This window comes from Ambystoma mexicanum, chromosome 2p (assembly GCF_040938575.1).
Source record: "Ambystoma mexicanum isolate Mex_15411 chromosome 2p, UKY_AmexF1_1, whole genome shotgun sequence".
Taxonomy (NCBI): Eukaryota; Metazoa; Chordata; class Amphibia; order Caudata; family Ambystomatidae; genus Ambystoma; species Ambystoma mexicanum.
The window spans coordinates 1,414,894,139-1,414,908,834 of record NC_090923.1 but is presented as its reverse complement, the minus strand read 5'-3'; the positions used below and the strand labels follow the sequence as shown (position 1 = coordinate 1,414,908,834).

At 47.5% G+C, this 14,696-nt stretch overlaps 1 protein-coding gene across 3 annotated transcripts in view; it reads left to right on the top strand.

The window, feature by feature from the left end:
- The window catches only part of LOC138566062 (uncharacterized), a 208,994-nt gene that overhangs the window by 151,395 nt on the left and 42,903 nt on the right, over positions 1-14,696 (top strand). For all 3 annotated transcript variants that reach the window (XM_069643096.1, XM_069643095.1, XM_069643094.1), the window contains one exon: positions 2,376-2,531. In XM_069643096.1, the coding sequence (XP_069499197.1) occupies positions 2,376-2,531 (156 nt within the window). The remainder of the gene's footprint in view (positions 1-2,375; positions 2,532-14,696) is intronic.

Sequence of the window (14,696 nt, the reverse complement as noted above, 5' to 3'; positions counted from 1 at the left end):
ATGTGCTATAGTTGCCACATCGGATTATGCGCAAGAGAAGGAACTCTTCTCTCCGGTCGGTGAGAGGACCCCTGACCTTTGACATTCAGAATTCTCCCATGACGTAAACATAGAGGAGCTGTCATTTGTCCATGAGAGTCACGCCTCAACATACTGCCCAGTACAGATTAGAATACAACATAACAATGTCAAATGTGCTCTAACACATGATTGAATGTAATATAACATAATATGACATGATGTGCAAGAATATAACATGACAGGACACAATGAAGTATGGTATAATGCAGAAGGAGAGGATAGAAAACAGCATGGGAGAGGAATAGAGAATGAAACTGGGTCAGGCAGAACAGAAGAGAGCATGATAGAGCAGAGTCGAATAGCAAAGGACACACTTGAGCAGAAAGGCGTGGGAGGGAATAATGGGGTGGCTAGGAATAGATGGTTCCATGTGTTAAAATCGTGGCAAAAATGGCCGTTTACACAAAAATTCGCAGCAAAAAGACTGTGGTTTTGCTGCCGCAATCCATGCAAAGGATGTGGGAGACAGCCCGCAACCCCCAGACCCATTATACCATTTAAGCGAAGCGGGGGACACCCCTGCAACCATGCTCCCCTTTAAATGGTATAATGCGGTACACCTTTACCGGGTCAAACCACCACATTTTTGCCGCGAATTTCTGTGCAGCCTTTAATTGAGGTACCGGGTATGGAACCCAAGCTGCTCTGTGTTGTCTTGCTTCTAAGACAAGTGCGTCCCGCCCCATCTCTGAGCTATGATGTTCTGTATTGGCACATTGAACGCAGCAAGATGTCGGCATCTGCTGGCCCTCAGAAGACAGCTTGCAACTAGAAGGACTGGCCAAACACAGACCTCGGAAGCAAGACGGCTAAAGGGAACAGAGCCTCAATGCGCCATGCAAAGAAGCATCAAGTTGATTCAGCAGGAAAGAGCAAGGCAGGAGAGGTTGCACAACACAGACACACAGGCAGCCTCTTCCCAGTGAATGCGAGAATGCCCTGATTTTAGCCTGACTTACACTACATTGATTGGTTGTGCTAGATGTATACTATGTAAGCAATGGCTGCACCCCACAGATCTGATAGAGGACATTTGGAGTGCCCTACATGCCTCCAGTGAATTCACCTGTGTGGCAAATCCCCTTAGTCTTTCCGCCGTGCGCAATGCTAGTAGTGGGCCTAGGCCACACAGTAATAGTGGCCAAGGTTCTCACACCCATTAACTCCCAGACTCATGGGCACCTCTCTGCCCCCCATCACCTGTAATAACCATTCTGGAGGCTGGTTATGATTCCAGGAATAGTTACTGCAGGGGATTGCAATGGCTACATGTGATTTCATCGAATGAAAAAACAACTAATGACATTTTAACGAAGAAAAAAACAACTAAAATCAAAATAACACATTTCTTTTTCGTTGTTTTTGGGGGGATCCCCCCCAAAGACAACATTATCTTTTTAGTAATACTTTTCCCTCACCCTCAAAACCAGCATTCCCACTCCCAACCCCATTTTTAGTTTTTTTCCAAAATTAGTTATTTTTGATTTCGTTGTTTTTTCTTTCGTTAAAATGTCATTAGTTGTTTTCTATCCGATATAATCGCTGCATACCGATTGCAATGGCTATGGGATCCTAATAGATACATAATAATTCCAGCTTCGTCAGAATTGGCATGCAGGCACTATGGTCAGGATCCATGTGCCGTGTTCCCGTATGTTCTGTTGCACAGCATTTGTACTGCGCCCTTCACTGCCGTAACGGTTATGGCGCCTGCACCTCGGCATATTGTGGCCCCGCCAGGGTGCTATGCCTGCAGGGCAGTGATGGACATGAGGGAACGCAGCATGCATACTCACTCTGAATCACTTGTTCGAATGTGCGAAGGCAGTACATTTAGGGAAAAGCTGCTTTGACCGTATTTGTACCCCACTTATGCTTTCCAGAAGGGGCATGAGCAAGACATGTAACTCACGCTTCTCAACATCAAAGGGTGGACTGGCCTACTGGGAACTCGGGAGATTTTCCGGTGGGCCTCTGCACCCTAGGCATCTTTTGTGTGGCTAACCCTTTTTTTTCTAAATATTCTTGTGGGGGAATTCCCCAACCCCTTTTTTAAAGGGGTTGTGCTTGCTCAGATGGTGCAGTATGGTGCATTTGCAGGGCCACTTTTGGTTCGCGGTCCAGCCCTGTTCGTCAGGCTCCTTTCTGCTCCCGACTGGTGTTCATAAAATGGCAATGTGCACAGAAAGGCCAGTGTGGACTGACTTAGTAAACTGCCCTTAAATGTTTTACTTCTAGACAATAACTGAAGTGCTGTACATTGAGCTCTGTGATTCAATTTTCTCCTTGTGTAGGCCACGGCACCAAAAGAGACTGGAAGCGGTGGTTCAAGGACGACCACCCGAAACAATCCATCACAGCGGCCAAGAGAGAAGATAACCCGCTGGGGGTCCTCTGCTGTCAGCTCAAGTGAAGAAGGCGGAATCGGCCAGCTCATTATCCGGAGACGGGTACATGGATAAGTATCATTACCATATCAAAGTCGCAGTCTTCTTCTGGTGATCCACAAACGCAGGACCAGCTCTCATCAAATGTACGGCGGTTGATGGCCACCCAATATATAATCCTCAAACCTGCAAAGATATACACACATCATGAGCTAGCTTCTTCACACTGCTCCAAAACCATTTGCTGCCCCTTCAAGTCCCCACTTCTCCTTTATCCCCACAACACACTCCCATAATCTTGGCATCACTTTGACAGCCATCTCAATCTCTACTTCTTTTCCATGGCTGCTGCCATCTCAGCCCGCTGCCAACTTCTGAATATCACAAGCTTTGTCCGATATCACAGTCTATGCATTCAAAAGCCATGTCTACGCAGTTGCTCAGCAACACCAATGACTGCTGGAGGCTAAGCATTTAACTTGGGTGCTGGCAGAGGCAAGACAAAGCCATCAACTTCACCACCCAAGCTCTTAGCAACCTTCCCAGTGGCACTGTTACCTCCCATTACTGTCTGTGACGTGAACATTCAGAATGAAAAATACTGACTTATATCATTAACATACAGTAGCGCAGCGGGGACTCCCGGTTCCTGCCGCGGCATCCTTCCCTGCAGGCGACTCGGTGGGCGAGCATCCCTCTGGGAGGTCTGACCTGCCACCACTTCTCCTTGTTCTGTGCCTGGTCCACGCGGGCACTCTGCTTCCTTCTGCTGGTGCCACCTGAAGGACCTTGTGCGCTCAGGGGTGGCACGGCAGCCAGGCTTCGGTCCGGCCTATGGGGCAATAGCCAAACCAAAAACACAAAATGCGAGTGTGGGCCAGTTTTTTCGGTCAAAGTGGGTCACTTTGTTGGCCAATGGGTCCCTGTTTGATGAGTTACGTGGCTAGTAGTTTCGACCAGTGTTGCTGAATAAATATTCTTTAAATTAAATTGCACAATTTGCATCATATTTTATCAAAAAACTCCCCCCTTGGGTATTATTCAAACAGTCTGTCACAAAAGCAGTGAATTGCCATTTGCAACTGTAGCCCACTTTTTCATTGGTGCCGAGACAATTGTATGGCCCAGTCCGTCCCTGAATACAGCCCCGTGCTCCACGGCCCCTGCCTATGTCCTAGCAGGTAAGGAGGGATCTGGGAGTGGCTCCGCCCACACTCACTCTGGCACTGGCAGGGGTGTTGGGCGTCAGGCTCCCTTCCTCCCCTGACAGGGCCGGATAAGTGGCCACGCTACCCCTCGTATCCTCCCTTGCCTCTACATGGATCTTGTCCATTCTCTGCTTTATCCCGTTGCACTGAGATGCTGCGCCTTGCACGTGTTTGTCCCCTGTACAGGTGTTTACTACATGCTCGGCAACACAATATAGTCTCATTCCTCCACCTATTTTAACTTCAGAGGTGTATGGTACCACCAACAAATGACTGTGAACTGATGCTGTACTTCATGATTTATAGGTCGAATACCCTCTCTGCATCGCTCCCAAAGAGTGCCTGATATCTCAGGAGATACACCAGACTGCCACTTGATCACTCTTGAGTGGCCATTGACCGTTTCACTGCCGAATAATGTATAGTAATAGGACATTGGCCGCTGACTTTGGGGCCTTTTATGAGAACAACCATTTACTCCCCAGGACAATAACTGGGTAGCCCCATGATCAGATATGAAGCCCCCAATGTGCAGAGCATTCGCGCCAGTCGCTGATTGTCCCAAGTACCCCCGCTTGTATTCTGCCCGCTTAAGTGCCCAATCAGCCTCAGAACAGTTCTGCCAGGCAGACATTGCCATTGTGTAGGGCATTTTCATAGTGGAGCACCTAGGTTTTTTGAGACATTTCCTAATCTTCCCCCAGAGATGGAGATAAGCATAAAGGGACTTAAGGCTGTCCTTAGTCAAGTATTTTGGGCCAAGAAACGTTTACGCACCCCATCAGCCAATATCAGCTTTCGTAACTCGGCTAATAACCAGAATATTCTACTGAAGCAAAGTGTCACAGTTCTTAATTTATGAGTGGTACCCACCCTCGAAAATTGGCATTTTGTTACCTCATCTATTATACATCAAAAACCTAATAATAAAGCCATAGAACCCGTGGAGGGGGCATTACCAGTCTGTGAGAGGGCTTTAACATAGCCCCCGGGGCATTACCAGACCACTAATGCCCCTCCTTCAAGGGTTCTGTTGCTATTAGTACCCAGGTACATTGTACAGGGGCACTAATAATATTTTTTCTCGAGTTGAGAAACAGTGTTCATACCGTTTCTCAACTCGAGAAAAAAAAGCAAAGAAATGGTTGCCAGGGTTCCAGGAGAAGGGACTACGCATAGTCCCTTTTCCCTTTCCATGTTGGCTATTAAAAAATAGAAAAAAAGAGTAAACAAACAAAATGGCCCCCATGGAACGGGAGAATGGACTACATGTGCTAGCTATGCTGGGATTTAACGTTTTTTTATTGTCGAACCGTGAGGATTAGACTGAGGGAATAAAAGTCAGTTTTACACTGTGCTAAAGTTCTGTGGTGGCTCAGCCGGGTCGGGGTGAACTGCACGCTATTACTGTTCCCTTAATGCTTTTGGCAGGCTGTGGTGAAGGTGCTGTCACAGATTCAATAATGCTCGTGTCCTCACACAGTTTAGGCAAGTTGTGGGTGAAGATGCTATGAGATCGTAAGTGCTGTGAGCTATTTAGCTTCTGCTTACAGCTGGTTAGCTTGACACCAGCAGCTACCAGGAGCTGCTTTTGATATCCCAGGCTAACTGGTGCTACACATGCTCTATGAAACATTATCTGTGTAGAAAGGAAGGCCAGGACACATCTAGAATGTATTCAAAGCACAATGTTCATGTACAATGGACACAAAGTTATAGTCTGCATCAAATGTGGAAGATAGATTTGCAACTTGCCGGTTCAATAGCACATGGGGCTAAATGCTCGCCCCTGATATATGGGTGCAGCCTGCTGTGGCAGATTTGAATGATGGCAGAATATCAACTCAGCCTTTCATCCTTCCAAGGTTGATAAATGGAGTACCACTCTGGGATAATAATGTATTCTGTTACATCAGCGCTCTGAGACCTATGAGTGGGTAGCGCTATATAAGAAATACATAATTATTATTAATACTTTCACTGCAGTGTTAACTGCTTTCAAGATGCTAACTCATATCCAAGAGAGGCTATTAGCTCTTGCTCATTAAATCTTTATTCCAAATCCTGGTGTTTTCCGACGATGGTCCAGTAATGTGTTATAGGAGCTAAGGTATGCTGGTGTCATAGCAGGGTGTATTGCAATAAAGGTACTCTGTAAGGATGGGTCACCCAGGAGGTAATGACATGCACTGTAGTTTGATGTCATAACGCTTTAGACAGAATGGAATCTGCTCCTGTCCCAGGATGAAACATTTAATGTAAGGTGAATGTGTCCTACTACTAGCCTACACCTACTTCAGCCACTCACACGCGCCGGCAGGCAGAAGCCGGCCCCCACAATCAAGGCCCACTCAGTAAGGCCCCTGTCTGTACCTGTCCGAGGGGGGCCTGGAGGTCCCACTAAATAAACTATGACTTGGACCCTGATTATTTACTGTCCCCACCTCTGTTGTCTTTGATCCCTGGACATCTACGCTCCCTGCAGTTCGTCAAATGAGTGATGGCTGAACTCTACCACTGCCGCCTCCACCAATCTTTCTTGCCAATGCGCTGTGCATATGTACTCTGCCTTGCTTGCCTCAACTAACCTACAACCTCTCTCACTGCATGTTGTAAGGAAGGCATGGTATCAAAGTAAGACAGACACAAGTGATCACAGTTCAAGGGTGTTTATTAAACTGTAAAATGAGTTAAAATAAACACCTAATCTAAACCTAAATCTAAGATGGGAGCAAGCTACGAGCATCAAATATTAATAATAATACAGTCCTAGTGGAATTTAGTCAAATAAAAAGGGACTATACTAAAAAAACAAACTATTTCCAATCCTTACCGGTATGCTACAAAGTAGTGTGTGATAATGTTCACTTGAAAAGAAAGAAGTGTTCACAAAATGATAAGTCAGGCTGTCATGGCCAAGATCTTCCTTCCACACGTTTATAGCATGGGACAAAGTGGGAATCTTGAGCACATCACACTCCTGGGCTTCTATGGTACGAGCTTACAGTTCCTTTTCTCCATAGCAGGTCCTTCTATGCCCAAGTCTCTTCTCATGCAAAGTTTCCTGCTTCAGAGGGCCTGATGTGCCATACACCACAAAACAAAAGTTCCTTCTGCTAACCTTCATGTCGGGCGATTACTCTTCACCCTAGGATTGCCCCTCAGCCAGCCTCCAATCCTACTTTCAGCATTGGCCTTTCAAAGCACTTGTCAATTTAAACAGAGACTTCCGAAGGGCGATCACGTCTCCCTGGGTCACTCTGTGATTCTATGGGTAGTGCGTGCGTCCCAATATCACAGTTTGCACGGCATTCCCCTCAGCCGGGCGCAAACACCAGTTTCACAATTCCCTCAGTCGGGTTCACACCTTCCACAGTTGACAATTTCACAATCTCCAAAAAGACATTCTCGACCCCTTAGGGACTTCATTTTACCCAAGTCCGAGTCTTAGCCCCCAATCAGGCTTTGCAACAGTTCATTCATCACAATGTATGCACAGGCATCCCTCAGTCGGGTTCATGTCTGCCTCCACAACATGTCAAAACTTCTACAACGTGTCAACGATTTTTTGATTGTACAAGGGGTTTGGCTTGACCCTTGTATGACCACCTTGACACCTCACGCTTCCCTTCCTTTTGCCTCTTGGTACTCATTGTTTCTCCTGGTTCGGGAGAGGGGGCGCTGTCCAGAGACCTTCGAATGAGCAACCACGTGGCACCGGACCACTCTATCTCTGGTGCCAGTTTCTCTCACAAAGTTTACAGGGGTCTCCCTCTGCCGGGCTCAGACCCTTCTCACAAAGTTCTCAAGGGTCTCCTTCTACCGGGCTCAGACCCCTCTCACAAAGTTCGCAATCTTCAGAAAGGGTTTTGGGACTTCCAGTCCCAGAATGCACTGGCGGGATTTTGCACCCACTTCTCAGCACCCCAAAACCACATTTGGCATTGGGAGCTTCAAGAGCTAAAACGGGATATTGTGGTAGGGTCAGGGTCTCTTTCGCTGACCCTCAGAGACCTGGGTTCACCTGACTGGCCCAGTGGAGGAGTCTTACTGTGGGTACTGCCTGGCAACCCCAGATGCCCTTGGTCTTGCCTTCTGGAGGTACAGCTCCCACTCCACATTCTCTCCTAGACTCACAGGGCCAGTGTCAGGGCAGTTTTCTCCTCTTCCGGGTCTCCCAGGGTCTCTGCAGCTCTTCTGGTGTTCACTTCATGCCCATTCCAGCATCCCCAACTCACTCAAAGTGTGCTTTCCTGCCCCGCCTTTTATACTTCCTGGAAGTGGTACTTTGGTTCAGGTGTGCCTGGTTGTAAGGGAATGCCTGACTTCACCTGTCCTTATTAGCGGGAAAAAATGATGGTCGTACATCAGAGGATATATAGATTATGGGGTTTGTAGTGTTCCATTGAAGAGGATGGAAGGTAATTGTCAGAAAGGGGGTAACAGATGTGTCGTTGTGGATAAAGATGTTTTCTCCTGCCTTTTCTTAAAGGGAAGTACTGAGGTAGGATGGGACTGTGGTGGCAATATTTTGTCGGGTAGGGGTGTACTGCAGAAAAGAGGATACTGCGTCTCGCCCAGGGGCGTTGCTTCCCTGGTCCCCAAGGGCCCCTTGCCCAGGTGATCCTCCCTCGCTTGTCTGCCCCCAGGGTCGGGATCCAAGCACGCTCGCTATCCCCTGGATACCTGCGCAAAGGATCCCTGGGGTCTACCAGTGAGAACACCCGCAGGATTTAGGTGTGTGTACTTTTACATCTGTGCACCTCTTGTCTCCTATTATTCTATTTCCTTCAGGATTGCATTTATGCCTTTCTGGCTACTTGCACTAGTCCTCCTGGTGAGTTTAGCTAGAACTGTACTCTGCAGCTTCTCTTCTTTGACTCCTCGACTAACCTCTGCCTCCACTATGGCTCTGTCCATCGCACCTATCTTCTCTAACTGCTACACTATCACCTAGCCCCCCTCTCTCATTAATTCCGGTTTAAAATAGCACAAAAAAGACATCTTGAGTGCAAATCCTGGACTTCCCATTGCAGACACCTATGTAAACGCTTCACCAATATCCTCTTCTCTGTCTCCTCTCCAGATCTATGGACCCCCATCTCATCTCTATTGTCTCTCCTTCCACATCCTCTCCCATTATCGGTGGCACCAAGTGGGAAGTCCTCTTGGCCGGCTTCTGATCTTCACATCGCTTCGTTAATGTCTATCACACAGACACTATCCTGGCTCACGTTCCTCAACCCAACCTCCTTCTCTTTGACCGGATCTTGCCTTCTCTCATTAACTTCCTTCATTCACCTGCATCTTCCCCTACTACTCTCTCTTTCCTTCCTCTGACTAGTGTACCACGTCCATGTACGCCACCTCAGAAAATGTTCAAAGGCAGAGACCTCCTCCACCTGGCAACTCTTAACTCCTGCTCAGCCAACAAGCACTCCGCTGACATCTGCCTCCTTCTTGAAGACATTGACCATGACATTCCCGCTCTTACCAAGACATGGTTCAATGCCCGCTCAGTCACTGCTTTTGACTGCCTCCTCCTTGCCGGCTTCAAGATCATCTCCAAGCCTCGACCTCACCGCAATGGCGGGGGGTTGCCTTAATCTTCCCTGAGTGGATTTCTGCTTCCATCTTACCCACTCAGCCCTACTCATCCTTTGAGAGCCTGGTCTGCAAGTTGGTCATCTCTCCCATCTTTTCCTGACCATTGCTACCATCTACCAGCCTCCTGGCACCACCACCCTGTTCCTCTCTTAATGGGCTGATTTCTGTTCTTCCTTACTTTCATCCACCTCCAACCTCCTCCTCCTGGGTGATTTCAACATCTAACTTCATCCCCCCTCACCCTTAACCCCAGTTTCTACCACTACTTCTGCTCCCGGCAATCTCCAATTGCCCATCACCAATACTCTTGACATCCTTGCCCCAGTCATGAGGATCTGCCTGAAACCTGCCTCAAGCGTACCACCTAGTACGATTCTGAACTTGCAGCCCTGAAATCAAAGTGCAGGGTGGCAGTATGGAAGTGGCATACTTCAGGCTCATCCTCTGACAAACTGGCCTGCCGCCTGCTCCAAAAACAATACAGACTCTCCATCCATGCCAAGAAAAGAGCCCACATACAGGCACAGGTTTCCGATGCATCCAGCAACACAGCTGAACTTTTCAAAATCTGCAGGGAACTAGCCAACACTTCCGCAGTCTCCTCCTCCCCTTCTCATTCCCAGGGCCTCAGCAACATACTGGCCACTCACTTCACCACCAAAACTCAGGACATCCTAAACACCCTTGTTACCCACCCTCCCAACTTATCCCACACCCCATTGCATCCCTTGGCCCATCACTCTCCTCCTTCCTCTTTCTCCTTCTTCTCCCCTGTCACACCTGAAGAAGTTACCAGAGTTGTCCGCTCTATGAAGGTCTCTTCTAAACAGGTTCCCCCAGGCTCATCCAGGACCTTTAATGATAACTTTGGATCTCTTGCCCCCACACTCGCTGATTTCTGCAATCATTATTTTGCCGCTGATTCTTTCCCCTCCTCCCTTAAGCACTACCTTGTGTGCCCCCCTCCTGAAAAAAACATCAGCAGACCCTTCCAGTCCTGCCAACTATCGCAATATTTCCATCACCCTCTTCCTGGGGAAGCTGCTGGAGAAGCTGGTATTGCCCCAACTCAACTTGCACACCAAACCTGTTGGTGGTCTCCATGACCATCAATCTGGATTCCGAGCATCCAGAGGCATGGAAACTGCTCTTCTGAACACCCGTGATGAACTTCTTGCATCTCTGAACTCCAACTCCTCAGGGTCCTCATCCTTCTCGATCTCTCCCCTGCCTTTGACACAGTCAACCATTCCATCCTCATACAAAAACTCCACGATACCGTTGGCATCTCGGAACGGGAACTGGACTGGCTGACAACTTTTCTAAATGACTGCTCTTCCCAAGTCATCCTCGGTACCTTCTCCTCTACTACTTCCTTCGCCACCTGTGGTGTCCCCCAGGGTTCCATCCTCTCCCCTTGGCTCTTTGACATCTACCTTGCTCAGCTTGCACGCCTCTTCTCCTACTTTTCCTCCAACTTCCAGTGTTATGCAGGTGACACACAACTCTTTTTCAAACTTCCTGCTGACCCTCTTGCACCCTCCATCATCCCCAACTGGTTATCTGCCATCCAGTCATGGTGCACCTTCAATGATCTCTGCCTCAAAGTCTGTAAAACTGAGATCCTTTCCATCTGGACCCATGCTCCCTCCTTCTTCCCTTCACTCTGGCCTTACTCCTTGGGCTCTCCCCTGCTCCTTCTTCTGAAGCCAGAAACCTTGGAGTCATCTTTGACTTCTCTCTCTTTTTCCTCCCTCACACTCAGGACATTACCAAGAAGTCCCACTTTTCGCCCTTCCTTCTCAAAGGAATTCTCCCTTTTCTCACTTTCCCACAGAGGCTCAATGTTACCCGAGCCCTGGTTCTCTCTAGTCTTCACTATTGCAATAGCCTCCTCCTGAATCTACCGTAGTCCACTCTGCACCCCCTTAATATAATCCAGAATAGAGCAACAAGACTTATCCTTGGCCTTAAGCCCAAGGACTGCATCTCTCCTGCCCAGAAAGTCTTCTCTGACTCCCGGTTGCTGCACGGATTACATTCAAATCCCATTGGATCATCCACAAGACTGTCTGGGCCCAGAGACCTAACTATCTTCAACTTTATTTTACTAAATACTCTCCCTCTAGACCACTACGCTCCTCTGGCACCAACTCTTTGTGTAAGAGTTTCGCTAAACAGAGGGCTGGTGGTCGATCATCTTTCCTCAGCTGGCGCCCTCCTATGGAACAGCCTCCCCCTCCCTCTGCGCCTTCAGTAGTACTGTCTTAAATTCCAAAAGCTCCTCAAGACTTTCCTCTTTACCTCCTCTTTCCCTTCTTCCCTCCTCTGCTAATCCCCTAAATTGCTGTGATTGGTGTCCGGGACACTTATGCATCCTCAGGCCCCCCAACCTCCCACACCCAATAGACTCAACTCTTATTCACCCTCAGCACTTGCCTTAGCACACCCTCCTCACTGGAGGTTCACACTTACAACTAACATGGCTCCAGGCTGTGTAGCACTCAACATTCAAGTACTTCATCTGTGGCTCATCCATGAGCTTGGCCTCCCCAGCACTTATCTCCTCTGCCCTCTTCCTTGCTGCACTTGCATATTCTGAATACTCAGAAGGCATAGTAGGTTTGTTCTTTCTTTCCCTCCACTGCCTTAAATATTGTGTTTGTAATGTGTGTGTCACCCCCTTGTTCCCTCCCCTTGCCCTGTGGGTGCTTTGAAACAGTATTTTACTTGCTGTATAAGTGCCTAACAAGCAAACAATAAATAAATAAATGCTATCCTAGGTCGCTTACCGGTGTAAAGGTTGGAAAGCATTCCATGCTATGCATTGTGTGGCTCAGTTAAGATGTGATGATGGATAGATCTTCTATTCTCTCTCTTGACCGGAGCTGCTCCAGGGAAGGTGTGTCAAAAGGTTCTCTGCACCTTGCTCATGCCCTGCGATTGTTCGGGTATGGTATGATAAACTAGTGTACAGTCCCCTGTACATGGGCCAAAGTGCAGGTTTTCATTAACACAGTAGGACCACTATAGGTCATAAGTCTGCAGCTCCCTCTAGTGTTCACAACAGGCAAAACTATGCTAATTGAACCACTGTAAATAGTAAGGCAACAGCTCCCTCTAGTGGAGCATTCTGTGCTTTCGGGCAGCCTCTACTGCACATGACGGCATCAGACAAACATACAGCTGTCCTTTTATTATATAGTAAGACGATAGCTCCATTTTGCTACGCTGGTGACATGGGATGGTTATCGAGGATAATTGCAGTAGATAGGGTGAGACTGTGATATGTCGAACTTCTTGGACGGTAGAGAGTGGTGTCACAAAAGTGCAGCATGGTCAATAGTCAAAGAGTAACATAGAAAAACTGTGGGGGCAAGTAAAGTGCTTAAAACATATCACAGCTCACCTGGATTTTTTTTCTTCATCCTTTTTCATGGTCACCGCAACCTTTCTACCAGTACAATCCTGTTTCTGTGCTTCTGGCCTCCCCCTATAGAAAGATCATATTTCTGCAACTGTTCTCCCATCCCTCCTTCAGATCATTTCCTTTTTCAGCAGGACACCACTACTATTTCTTGCACTCCCCCTCACCGTAGAGCATTTTACCTTCCTCCCTATACCCAAGGTACAGGTCTATAAAATAATATGTGTTTTCCACTACCACTGAAATATAAATAGGGTTTTTTGCGATGCCAGTTTGTAATGGTCCCCGCTCAATGTTTCCACATTGAGGCCAATATGCTGGATGCACAAATATGTTACATATTGTGCACACATATTGCCCGGCTGTGTCTCTGCTGCCCATCTACAGGGCTAAATTATGCACACTCCAAGTGACAATTTGGTTTGTGGCATCTGCTTTGTAACCTGCCATTATTAGACTCCAATCCCCATGGACAATACATGCACTATCTATTCTCCAAGCAGCCGGTCACCTACGCTTAGCCAAGAGTCCTCAGTAGGCGCATGGACCTACCACAGAGCTCTTTGTAACAGGGCAAACGCTTGAATACTGAAAAGACAGCTTAGTGGGTTATTGTGCCTACCCAAGACATACCTGTGTAGCTTCTTCACATCCTCATCGAAAACTGAGACATTTATGGCTCTGGAAGCCTGTTATGGTGAAGCCAAAAACAGGGGGGATAGCTCAGGGGCAATGCGTTTGTCTTGGAAGCAAGACAACACGGAGCAACACAGGTTTAAATCCTGATCCTGTGCTTAGAAACCAATCTCTGGTATTAAGCGTGTTATAAAAGAAAAATTATAATTATGTGAACAATTATATAATTATATTTTTGTGAACAATTATATAATTATAAATATAATTATGCTAATATCCCAAAGAACCTGGTAACTTCTGTTTCTAACTCCCCCAAAAGTGCCTTAAGATCCACTTGTAAAACCGCATTCATAGATTCATCCATCCATGTTCATCCACTCACCCATCCATTCTTACACCCATACTTATCCACTTATTTAACCACATCCACCCGCTCATTTATTTATTTATGCATGCATCCACTTCTTCAGTCATATTCACACACTCACAGAAAGGCCAGATCTATTGTCTTTTCCAGTGCTTGTTTATACTGCTTTTACTGCAGTCCAATTATACTCCTCTGGAACACTTGTGAAACCACGAGATCCCCAATACAGCCACGCAACAGGGAATTACACCGGCTGTAAGCTACAGTCGCAGATGGACATATGCCAACTTTCGTTCAGCGGTGGATCCTGCCCTGCCCTTCACAACACTGCATATCCTCTTGCGCCTGCTCTGACTAGAGGACTGTCAAGCACGCTAGATCAGAAGAGCCACAGTGTGGCTTGGTAAGAGGCTCTCCATGCTTCCTGCTCCCACTTGGTAAAGCACTGAGGAGACAACCTCTTCCACGGGATACATGTAGTCAATCGTCCACTATTGTCTTGTCCCTTTCTGTCTCATCTTCTTGCACCCCTCCTTTTGTCCTCCCCTAGTGTCTCCCCCCCACCTTTCCCCAACACCTCTCTTCCTCTCTTCTCTTCCCCCACCTACTCTGTTGTGCTCTCTGTCTCTCCTATCTTTTCAAACTGCTTCTGTATCGACTATCCTGCTCTACTCTCTGAGTCTGGTAGGAAGAAGCTCAAAAAGGATATTCTGGTCTCCAACCCAGCGCTCCCTATTGCTGACACCTATACCAGTGTTTCCTCCAGACAGACACTCACTGACATCCTCTTTGTCGTTCCCTCGCCAGACCTATGGCATCTTCATATGGTCTCTGTGCTCTCCCCTTTCTCTTCTCCCATTAATGGTAGCACCCGGTGGGAGTCCCTCCTGGCCCCCTTCCACACCTCTAAGGTCATCTTTAATGTTTACCTGAATGGCACCGTCTTGGTCCAAGGGCCTCAGGCCAACCTTCTCCTCTTTGAT